This window comes from Pelophylax lessonae (genome assembly GCF_965119305.1).
Source record: "Pelophylax lessonae genome assembly, chromosome: 5".
Classification (NCBI taxonomy): domain Eukaryota; kingdom Metazoa; phylum Chordata; class Amphibia; order Anura; family Ranidae; genus Pelophylax; species Pelophylax lessonae.
The window spans coordinates 400074735-400086759 of NC_138772.1; the positions used below are offsets into that span (position 1 = coordinate 400074735).

The 12025-nt window shown below is 43.5% G+C and overlaps 1 protein-coding gene across 1 annotated transcript in view; it reads left to right on the forward strand.

Annotated features, from left to right (window-relative positions):
- The window catches only part of RBBP8 (RB binding protein 8, endonuclease), a 145071-nt gene that overhangs the window by 72191 nt on the left and 60855 nt on the right, over positions 1-12025 (forward strand). Inside the window, exons 8-9 of the mRNA XM_082258678.1 lie at positions 549-650; positions 4388-4473. Of these exons, the coding sequence (XP_082114804.1) occupies positions 549-650; positions 4388-4473 (188 nt within the window). The remainder of the gene's footprint in view (positions 1-548; positions 651-4387; positions 4474-12025) is intronic.

Genomic DNA, 12025 nt, shown 5'->3' on the forward strand with positions numbered 1-12025 from the left:
GCACAGTGGTTCACACTTGTGCGATCCGATCCTGTGCGAACTGTAAGATCGCACTGCGATATGTGATCAAACTGGGGGTGTCGTTAACATTACATTGACACCCCCCAGCGCATCGCATATGGAAGTGTGAACTGCCAAGGGTGCGTTTGCGATGCGGGAACAGGCTGCGAATTCGCAGACTTCCCGCATTGCATAAGTGTGAACCGAGCCTCAGTCAAGTATGTAATAATTCTTGTGTTTGTATTTCAGCTATATGTTTTGCTTTTGACTAGAGTTGTGTTTTAGTGTCTTCAATTTTCTTTTGTTCTGAATACTCCTGGTGTGCTTTGATACCCCTAGTGTCCTAAGAAACAGCTCCTTGCCAACAATGCCCCCTTTATAGCTGAAAAGGTATTTGAAAAAGTGATAAAGCTACCATAGCTGTACACAGAACATAGGTGCCTTATAATGCTGTATGCCAGTTTATTTTACAGCCTCAATTGTTGTTATAAGTAAATGAAACACTGCATAAAGATAACATCTTTCCGTGCCATGTTCTTTTCATGTAGGTTCTGCAGCAAGGATATTTACCTCCACACAAGTAAATATCAGGCAAGAAGAGCCTGTCTTGGTTGCTGATACCTGTACATTAAAGGTGTCTCCAGTTCCTGGTAAGTATGCAACAGCATATCAAATCTCACTGTGTCATGTACAGATAGAAGGCCTTTAAAACATTTTATGGTCGTTTTCAGAAAGATCATTTGACATTCATGCTCGGCTAATGTCAATGAATCTGAAGCAAAAACTTTTACCGTTTCAACTAAAGTGTATACGTGTATGTTATATACAATGTCTTATATAATTTATATATGTTTTTATGGTTATCGAACAATCACTACAAACATGGAAATGATCATATAAACAAGTTTATTCTATCATTTAGTCGCTTCAGAGTATACTTTTCATTAGAATGTACCTTTCAATATCCCCCCCCCCCCCCAAAAAAGTAGCACTGTAAACATCAAAATGGAAAATTTGCTAACTAAAGTCTAAGCTGCATTCACAATTGAACGTAGCGTTTTCGTTCGTTTTTTACCGCGATTTTCAGGCGTTTTTTTTTTCAGGCGTTTTTGGAGGCAGGCATTGACATCTATCAAAAACGCTGGTAATCAGCCCAAAAAGAAGCTCATGTACTTTTTTCAGCTACAGGCGTTTTGCTTCAGGCGTTAAAACGCTCAGATGTGAACAGGGGCCATTTAAATGAATGGGGTTTTACTTGTTGGGCGTTTTGGAACGTTTTTTTTTTTTTTTTTAGCGTTTTTGGAGCTGAAAAACGCTCAAAAACGCCCAGGTGTGAATGGAGCCTAATACATTGTTTGTTTTTGTTTTTTCTTTTTAATATTTAACACTTGTATGTGCTAAAAGTCAAATTTCAATGCAAACCGTCCTCTAAATTTCCAGTAAAGTGAAATTAAGAGCAGATCCTGCTCACACTTTTCCACCATAGGCTTAGACTCACCAGACAGCCATGCCTCTCTAGTAAAAGATTGGCATGCTGCAAAAATTGTGACGATAAATTATGACTTCTACTCGTCCTGCCTCTTACTAATCTCTTGCCGATCGCCCATCGTAGTATTACTGCGGCAGGGCGGCTCGGCTGCGTAAAACCACGTAGTACTATGTGATTTCGTGCACAAGGTCTTGGCGGCGCGCGTGCGAGTCACGCTCCTGCTGTGTTTAGACACAGTGGAAGGCGGGCCGCGGGAGGAGCGCCGGCGATTGCCGCCGGCCTCTCGCAATCGTCAGAGAAACTGACAGAAGACCCGCCTGCTTATGTAAACGAAGCAGGCGAGTCTTCTGTCAGACATACCCGAATGCTGGGAAAAAAATGGCTAGGATGCGGCGGTGAAAGGGGTTAAGGCCCTCGGGAAATGAGATGAGCAGTCAGTATTGCAGAATTGATACATTTTAAAAAAAATAATAAAAAATATATATACACAGTGCCTTGCGAAAGTATTCGGCCCCCTTGAACTTTGCGACCTTTTGCCACATTTCAGGCTTTAAACATAAAGATATAAAACTGTAATTTTTTGTGAAGAATCAACAAGTGGGAAACAATCATGAAGTGGAAATAAATTAATTGGATATTTCTAACTTTGTTAACAAATAAAAAACTGAAAAATTGGGCGTGCAAAATTATTCAGCCCCTTTACTTTCAGTGTAGCAAACTCTCTCCAGAAGTTCAGTGAGGATCTCTGAATGATCCAATGTTGACCTAAATGACTAATGATGATAAATAGAATCCAACTGTGTGTAATCAAGTCTCCGTATAAATGCACCTGCACTGTGAAAGTCTTAGAGGTCTGTTTAAAGCGCAGAGAGCATGAAGAACAAGGAACACACCAGGCAGGTCCGAGATACTGTTGTGGAGAAGTTTAAAGCCGGATTTGGATACAAAAAGATTTCCCAAGCTTTAAAGCGGTTGTGAACCCTAGAAAAAAAAAAACCTGCAAGACAGGCATAATGGGCTAGTATGCATCGCATACTAGCCCATTATGTGTAACTTACCTTAGAACGAAGCCCCGACACGGACCCCCGGACATCGCTGCGGGCGCTGCCATGATCCCTCGCCGTCTATTCCGGGTTCGGCGGCTCCGGCGCGGTGATTGGCCGGAAGAGACGGCTCCGGCGCGATGATTGCCCGGAGCCACGATGACGTCACTCCCGTGCATGCGCGCGTGAGTGATTTTCCGGCAAGCTCCCGGCAAATCAATTGAAGGTCCCCCCGGACCTTCAGAGCGCATGCGAGAGCGGCTGCATGCACTGTAAATATCTCCTAAACCATGCCGGTTTAGGAGATATTATTTGTACCTACAGGTAAGCCTTATTATAGGCTTACCTGTAGGTAAAAGTGTCAAAAAGCGGGATACTACCACTTTAAACATCCCAAGGAGCACTGTGCAAGCGATATTATTGAAATGGAAGGAGTATCAGACCACTGCAAATCTACGAAGACCTGGCCGTCCCTCTAAACTTTCAGCTCATACAAGGAGAAGACTGATCAGAGATGCAGCCAAGAGGCCCGTGATAACTCTGGATGAACTGCAGAGATCTATAGCTGAGGTGGGAGACTCTGTCCATAGGACAACAATCAGTCGTATACTGCACAATTCTGGCCTTTATGGAAGAGTGGCAATAAGAAAGCCATTTCTTAAGGATAACACAAAAAAGAAAAATAAATTACTGCGCTAACTAAAAAGTGAAAAAAGCTGCTGACACCAAATCACTAGACCAAAAAGTGATGAACAGTAATACTAAAAAACAAAATATGTGCAGCGCTAAAACATAAATAAATATAATGTCCGACAACATATAAAGTCCAATCAATCAAAGTAATGTGAATAAACTCCAATAAGATAAAAGTGGGTGAAAACTTGTTGTGCAGCAAATCCCAACACCAGTGAAGGTAAATTAGATTGCGCTCACCAAATGGATGGGACCCAGTTACCATATAGTAAAATGGGTCAAACAGGCTTGAGAGTGGATGAAATATCCTGATAGGATTCACCGGCCACAGTAGAAAGCATATAGATCTCCGATGGATGTACTCAGTCAGAGGCTCCACTTCCACTTGTTAGATGGTAAATCAGAAAAAAACAGGGGGGGACATAGCGTAATATTGCTAAAAACAGGTTTATTTTAAAATAGCTGATAAACTTACAAACATCCGTGAAGGAATAGCATGTATAATACAAAAAACAGCTGGGCTGACTTAGTCCTCTTTACAAGTTTCGGCATAGGTGCCTTTTTCAAAAGATAATGTCAGTCATTACGCTTGTCCTATATATAGAGTGTGGATGCTCATTGGTTACAATGATTTTATAACCAAAAGTAGAAAATGCCGGTGTTTTTTAATCAAAATGTTCAGCCTTTTTTTTTTTTTGTTTAAATAGCAAAAAATGGAAAAAAGTCCTGCACTCAAAATATATTATCCAAAAATAGTGTACTCAAAATAATTTTTCGAGAAGGAATACAAGAAGGGGGGCACTATAATTTGAAAATTGTCCAGATTTGGAATTTTTTTGAAGATATATGGACTTTGTTTTTGCACAAAATAGTTGGACGCTGTTAAATAAATGGAAAATCGCTTCAATTTGAATCACAAAAATTGTTTAAAGATTGGTTTAGACACAATTAAATTATTTGTAGTACACTGTCTTTTGGATGATGTATTCACTTTATTCACTTTCACTCACTATGTTCTGTATCTTATCGAAAATAATTGAAATATCCACACACATATCTGATAACCTTTCTTAACTTTGTTTCTTAACTTTGTTTACCATATTGATCTAACAGAGCAAACATTCTTGCTAATTTTCAGTACGGTTTTGTTTTCCTTAAACAGCCAAACATCAAGTTGGTGATTTTACAGAGAAACCACTCTTCAACTTGGCAGCTGTTGTTGCCGAAACGATTGGTCTTGAGGAATCTGTAAGTGAATAATTTACTTATTTCTACAGCAACAATGCAATCTGCTGGCTTTGCTTATGGCTGTCTCCAGTACAGGCATATTGGATATATTTTAGATGGAACCTGCTTTTCTTTATTCATTTTGGGAATACTTATGCTGGAAATCTTGTGAATAATTTTATTTTAAAACTGAGCACTGGATGCATCAACAAAGTGTATGTAATGTTTATTTTGAAAATCGCTGAATTACTAATAATGTGACTACAAAATGAAACCTAAACAGCCCTTCAGCCATCAAGTCTCCTAGCCACTTCTTCTGATGGGTCTGAGGAATATTTTCTTCTGTTCCAGCACCAAGAGTAATACATCACTCAAGTCAGGGAAGGATGGGGAGATGAACGGACCTTTGCAACTCCTAATTTTTTTGTGACTGATATAATGCAGGGCAGTGAGACGCAATGCTCTGCAGTTCAGTGTCACTGCTCTTTTCATCACCCTCTGGACTGCTCATAAATTGGGCTTTAGCCTGTGGTGGAGCTACAGCACAAACAAACAAAAAAAGATGCAGATTAACACCATAATACAGCCATGAATCACAATGGGGGCAAGTGCTGCATAAACTTGGTCCCCTCAGGGATAACACAAGGATGCAAAAATGTTGGTGATAGATCTTTAGAATGACCAAGCATGTTACAATCTGACTGTAGTACAGTGACCTGCCTGATTGAATACATATTAAATGGATAGTTTAGGAAGGTCCTTATATTCCTTTGCTATGGAATATCTATCTAAAGGAGATTTTACAAAGATTGTACAGTTGAATTGTAAAGTGTATGATGAGCTTTACATGTGCAAGTATTTTAGCAGGCATGCACACAATGGCCAGAACTACACAAAAGTGAAAAAAAAAACATTTCCCCCCTTCCTGATTATCAAACAAATTTTTATATTACACAAAATAACTAAATAAAAAAAATAAATTAATACACAATGCAGTTTTTAAACACTAAATTATTTAAGGGGGAAAAAAGCTGGCAAGACTTGCCCTGGCCCTAAGTGAAATAGTAGTGCCCCCTGTGCTAAATCATAAATGAACTATGGTTAACCACGTTTTTTTGGAAAGCGGAGTGAAATTTCACTTGCCGCTGCCAGACCTGATTACTGCCAGACCTGTTAAATCAATAATTTAAATAGCTGTCTGACAAAGTAAATCACGCTAAAAGATCTAAAAAAGCAACACATCCTGTTATCTAAGATAATTCAAGAACAAATGAGAAACAAAGTAATTGACATGCATCTAAGACATGGGACTCCAGCGAGGGTAACATATTAAATATCCCCAAGACTTTTGGGCAAATATTCTGTAGACTGATGAGACAGAAGTATTACATCTTGCATAAAACTGACAGAGCATTTCATAAAAAGTATATACCAACAGTCAAACATGGTGGTGGTAGTGTGATGGTCTGGGGCTGGACGACTTACCATAATTGATGGAACTATGAATTTTGCTCTTTACCGAAAATCCTGAAGGATCCTGTCTGGCCATCAGTTTGTGACCTAAAGTGCACTTGGGGTATGCAGCAGGATAATGATCCGAAACACACCAGCGTGTCCACCTCTGAATGGCTCATAAAAAACATGAAATTAAGATTTTGTAGTGGCCTAGACAAAGTCCGGACTGATATTCCAATTGAGATGCTGTGGCATGACCTTAAATAGGCAGCTCATGCTTGAAAACCCTCCAATGTGGCTAAATTAAAACAATTCTGCAGAGCGGGACAACATTTCCTCCACAGTGATGTAAAAGACTCATTGCCAGTTATCGCATTCGCTTGATTGCAGTTGTTGCCGCCAAGGGTGGCATGAGCAGTTATTAGGTTTAGGGGGCAATTACTTTTTCACACAGGGCTTTACAGATTTAGACATCTTTTTTTCCCTTTAATAAATAAAATCATGATTGAAAACTGCTTTTTGTATATACTTGGGTTATCTTTTGTTTAATAATAAAATTTGTTTAATGATCTGAATCATTTAAGTGTGACAATTCAAAAAATAAAAAATCAGAAATCCCTTTTCACAGCACTATACAGTTGTGCTCATAAGTTTACATACCCTGGCAGAATTTGATTTCTTGGCCATTTTTCCAAGAATTTGAATGACAACACAAAAACTTTTCTTTCACTCGTGGTTAGTGTTTGGCTGAAGCCATTTATTATCAATCATTGCTACTCTTTTTAAATCATAATGACAACAGAAACTACCCAAATGACCATGATCAAAAGTTTATATACCCTGGTGATTTTGGCCTGATAACATGCACACAAGTTTACACAAAGGGGTTTGAATGGCTATAAAAGGTAACCATCCTCATCTGTGATCTGTTTGTTTGTAATTAGTGTATGTGTGTATAAAAGGCCAATAAGTTTCTGGACTTCTGACAGACCCTTGCATTTTTCATCAGTGCTGCACTGATGTTTCTGGATTTTCAAAGGATCTGCAGGAAAAAGTAGTTGAACTGTATAAAAACAACTGTATAAAACATTAAAGGGATATAAATAGATATCCAAGGAATTGAGAATGCCAATCAGCAGTGTTCAAACTCTAATGAAGAAGTAGAAAATGAGGGGTTCTGTTCAAACCAAACCACGGTCAGGTAGACCAACTAAAATTTCAGCCACTGCTGCCAGGAAAATTGTTCAGGATGTAAAGGAAAAACCCACAAATAACTTCAGGTGAAATACACGACTCTCTGAAAACGTGGTGTGGCTGTTTCAAGATGCACAATAAGGAGGCATTTGAAGAAAGATGGGCTGCATGGTCCAGTCGCCAGAAGAAAGCCATTACTGCACAAATGCCACAAAGTATCCCGCTTACAATACGCCAAACAGCACACAAATAAGCCTCAAACCTTCTGGCACAAAGTCATTTGGAGTGATAAGACCAAAATTTAGCTTTCTCTATCGCTCATTGACAGACGTAGTCTTCTTGATTCTCAAGAGCTGGGTTATGTTGTCTCCGCAGGAGTAGGACTAGGCAGAAAGACAAAACGTTCTGGCTCCACCTTAGGGGCAGTCCCTGAGGGTATATCCTCCCTCTCTCTGCTACAGGGAATCAGTTTTTTTCTGTCTAGTCAGGAGTAAGGACCTAAGTTCCTTGCTGGGATCTTTTGGTCCTGGCAAGACTTTTTTATTTAAGAAAAAGACATTTTTTAGGTAGTTTTCTCCAGTGTTTTTTCCTGTGAGATCTTCAAGCAAAGATGCCGGACTGGGCGACACTTGTGGTCACCCCAGCCGGCCTACGAGCGCGCGCAGACCATGGCATTGCGCTTGGTCGGCCGCGACACATTCAAGTAAGTATGCGGGGCCGGGCGACGGGCTGGATGTTGAGATCCAGTGGTCACCCCGGTTTCTGCCTACGAGCGCGTGCAGACCAGAGCTCCGCGCTGGGTCGGCCGCGACGGAGTCCCAGTGCAGGGACTGACCTTGCGAGTTAAAAGTCTCGCTTGGACGCCAGGAACCAGAGAGTCGAGGCGTCCGGAGTGGTCCACAAACCCCCACCCCGGTGGAGAGGGTATTGTGAAGAGAGGGTGCCTGTCGGTTCGGTATGGTGAGTAAACGTTCCCTTTTTTTCCTCGATATGAGGCAGTATGTATTATGGGCCCCTCCATATATGGTCAGTATATATCTGATACTTAAAAGTCCCCCTTGTAATACAGCATGTGTTTGTGGGAAGTGGACTTGGTTTAAGAGCTAACACTCTACCCAGCAGACTGTAACATTACAGCAGACATAGGAGGTATAATCCTACCTTATGTGTAGTGTATCTCCTGTAGATCCATATATCGCCTCTTAGCAGAGATGCAGGTGGATGTGCTGGGAAAACGATTTTGGCGGTCCGCCGCCATTTTGCCGTAGACCAAATGCATGTATGTCCTCAGGTCACGCCGGCCGCCATGTTTTTGGAGTCTTATGTCTCTTCTATGGGGGCGGCCATGTTTTGTGAGCCCAGCTACCTCGTGGAGAGCTGGGAACGCCGGAAGGCGTACACAGGGGGCGGAGCCACGTCCTTCTACCCGGGAAAAAGCAAACAGCTCCTTCCAGTCTGTGTAAGACAGACGCTGACTGCAGTTGGTTGGAAACTGCACTGCATCGATTGGTGAGCCTTGGGGGTCCCTCTCTCTCTCTGTGGGATCGAGAAGCAGGTACTCTGAGGGGCGCTATTGCGCTAGGGGGAGACACACAACTTTTTCTTTTTTTTTTTTTTTTTTTTTTTGCTGGCAAAGGTGTCCTGAATTAACATGGACCCTGCCACTCATGTATCTCCTCCGGATCCCCTCGAGGGGTCTGCGGGATCCTCCAGCACCCCATTGACAATTGAATCATTGTCAGCTATTATGGAAACTTTTGTGTCCCGGGTGGAAGTGGCTTGTCAGGGACAGGGCGCAAGAAAGCGACCCCCGCCTAACCCCATATTATCTGAAACCTCGGATTCAGACTCTGAGCCCATTTCTGCAGTTGCAGGTACTTCATCTGGGATTGGTGTCTCGGGTCCTGTCTCTTCAGACAGTGAGGAGGATGTTTCGGCATCCGCCATAGCCCGAGAGGAAGCGTTGGTAAACGCACTCATTGTATCTGTTCAAGAGACCTTAAGGTTACAGGGTATTCCTTCGGAAATAGCTGAAACTGAAATCCCTTTTGGGACTAAAAAACGCATCAAAGTGGCGAAGGTTTTTCCATTGCCCAAATGTTTTGGCAATCCAATCGAAGAAGAATGGCGTCTGCCAAAACGCACTTTTACTATTTCTAAACACATTGACAGGCGTTATCCGTTTGAGGAAACCCTTATTAAGAAATGGACAGAACCACCTGTGGTGGATTCACCAATTGCTAGATTGAATAAAGCCACGGTTATTCCTTTAGAAGACGCTCCGTCTTTTAAAGATCCAGTGGATCGCAAGATAGAAGCTATGTCTCGCACCATGTTTTCCTTGATTGGATCAGCTTTCAGACCTATAATAGCTATTGGTCTGGTTTTGCAGGCTGTAACTGAATGGACCAAGTGGTTACGCCGGGACTTAGAAGAGGTCCCTCAGGCGGTATCAGATTTGTTGGAACAAATGATACAGGGGTTACAGTTTGTGTGTGATGCGGCGTTAGAAGCCACTCCATTATTGGCGCGAGCATCAGTCTCAGCAGTGGTTCTCAGGCGTACACTGTGGCTAAAAGGTTGGTTAGCCGACCAAGGTTCCAAAAAAGCATTGGCTAATATCCCCTTTTCAGGAGAGCGTCTATTTGGAGCCAACTTAGATGAGATCATTAAAGATCTCACGGGTGGAAAGAGCACCTTTTTACCGCAAAATTTTAAAGGTAGAGGAACTCGTCAAAGACGAGGGCCTTCTTTTTCTGCTCACAAGAGGTTTTTTCGTCCCGCGGGTGAAAAAACTAAGTCCTCCAAAGCTCCTGCAGGAGGCGTCAGGGGTCGTTGGTCGGGCAAGCAAAAGCCCGCCCCCTCCAGACCTGAAGATAAACCATCCAAAGCCTGAAGGTGCGCCCCCACCCATAACTGGGGTGGGGGGACGTCTTCGCCGGTTCCCAGATCCATGGCTTTCCAGAATCCCGGACAAATGGGTTTGCGAAGTCATAAGGTCAGGGTACAAGATCGAGTTTCGATCTCTCCCACCGGCGCGATTCTTCCCTTCCAATATCCGACTATCCTCAGATCGTTTAGAAGATCTGCGGAGAGCAGTCACAGATTTACTACAACAAGGAGTGGTAGTCCACGTTCCTTGGACAGAACGGTTTCAAGGGTTTTATTCAAACCTATTTACAATACCCAGGAAAGAGGGCAAAGTGCGTCCAATTCTGGACTTAAGAGCACTCAATTCTTTTGTCAACATAAGAAGATTCAGAATGGAGTCCATTCGCACAGTAGCAGCCTTCCTGCATCCAGGGGATGTCCTAGCGTCCATAGACATCAAGGACGCCTATCTTCACATTCCCATTTTCGCAGGACATCAGCGGTTTCTACGCTTTTCCGTAGAAGAGAACCACTATCAGTTTGTGGCGTTACCTTTCGGTCTCGCCACGGCTCCGCGGGTCTTCACAAAGGTGTTGGCCCCAATGTTGGCACTTCTGCGCCAAAGAGGCATATCGATCCTTGGTTACCTAGACGATCTTCTGCTTCATGCAGAGTCTCCTCAGACCTTGCTACAAAACATAGAAATTATTATGATTTCTTTACAGGAATTCGGGTGGCTGGTGAACCAGCAAAAGTCATTTCTGGTTCCCACCCAGAGGCTCGAATATCTGGGTCTAATTCTAGACACAGTCAGGACAAGAGTTTTTCTTCCGGTAGGGAAACTCCGAAAGATTCAATCAGCAGTCCAGTTGTTACTATCCAACAGCTGGTCTTCCCTTCGGACTTGCATGAGGGTTCTGGGGTTGATGGTGGCTTCGTTCGAAGCAGTCCCATTTGCCCAGTCCCATACCCGAATTCTTCAGCAAGAGATTCTTCTCAGATGGAATCGGAATCCGGAATCCCTGGACAATCAGATCCGATTGAGCAAACAGACCAGAGAGTCTCTGGTCTGGTGGCTTCGGTCTCCGATGCTCAGCCAGGGAAAGTCATTTCTGCCAATATATTGGACGATAGTGACCACGGATGCCAGTCTATCCGGATGGGGAGGAATTCTCGGTCAGTTATCTGTCCAGGGACTTTGGTCCCCGGAAGAATCCAGGTTACCGATAAATGTATTGGAACTGAGAGCGATCAGACTTTGTCTGATTCACTGGACCGAGCAGCTCCAGGGCAGCCCGGTTCGGATCCAGTCGGACAATGCCACGGCCGTGGCTTATGTCAATCACCAGGGGGGCACCAAGAGTGTCCGAGCGGCCAAAGAAGTGGCTTGCATTCTTCGCTGGGCGGAACGTTTTGTTCCAGCAATCTCTGCGGTGTTCATTCCGGGGGTGGAGAATTGGCAGGCAGATTATCTCAGCCGTCAGACCCTGGATCAGGGGGAATGGTCCCTCCATCCAGACGTTTTCCACCAGTTGTGCCTACGGTGGGGCACCCCGGATGTGGATCTGTTGGCATCACGATTCAACAGGAAAGTTCAGAGATTCGTGGCTCGCTCCCGCGATCCTCTAGCAGAAACCGCAGACGCACTGATCGCCCCGTGGGGGCAATACCAGCTAATGTATGCCTTCCCTCCTCTCGCGTTACTGCCAAGACTTCTTCGCAGGATAGAGGAGGAAGGAATTCCAGTAATTCTGGTAGCTCCGGACTGGCCTCGTCGAGCTTGGTACGCCGACATGGTCAGACTGGTGGCGGACGTCCCGTGGAGACTTCCTCTCAGGGAGGATCTACTGTCTCAGGGACCGATCTTCCATCCTGCTTTACGATCGCTGGCTTTAACGGCCTGGCTATTGAGACCCAGGTGCTGAAGGACAAAGGTTTGTCAGCTTCAGTTATTCCTACTCTAGTTGAAGCAAGGAAAGCGACTTCCAGAAAGATTTATCATCGCACATGGAAGTCCTACATTGCATGGTGTGAACCTTTGGGGTTCCGTCCT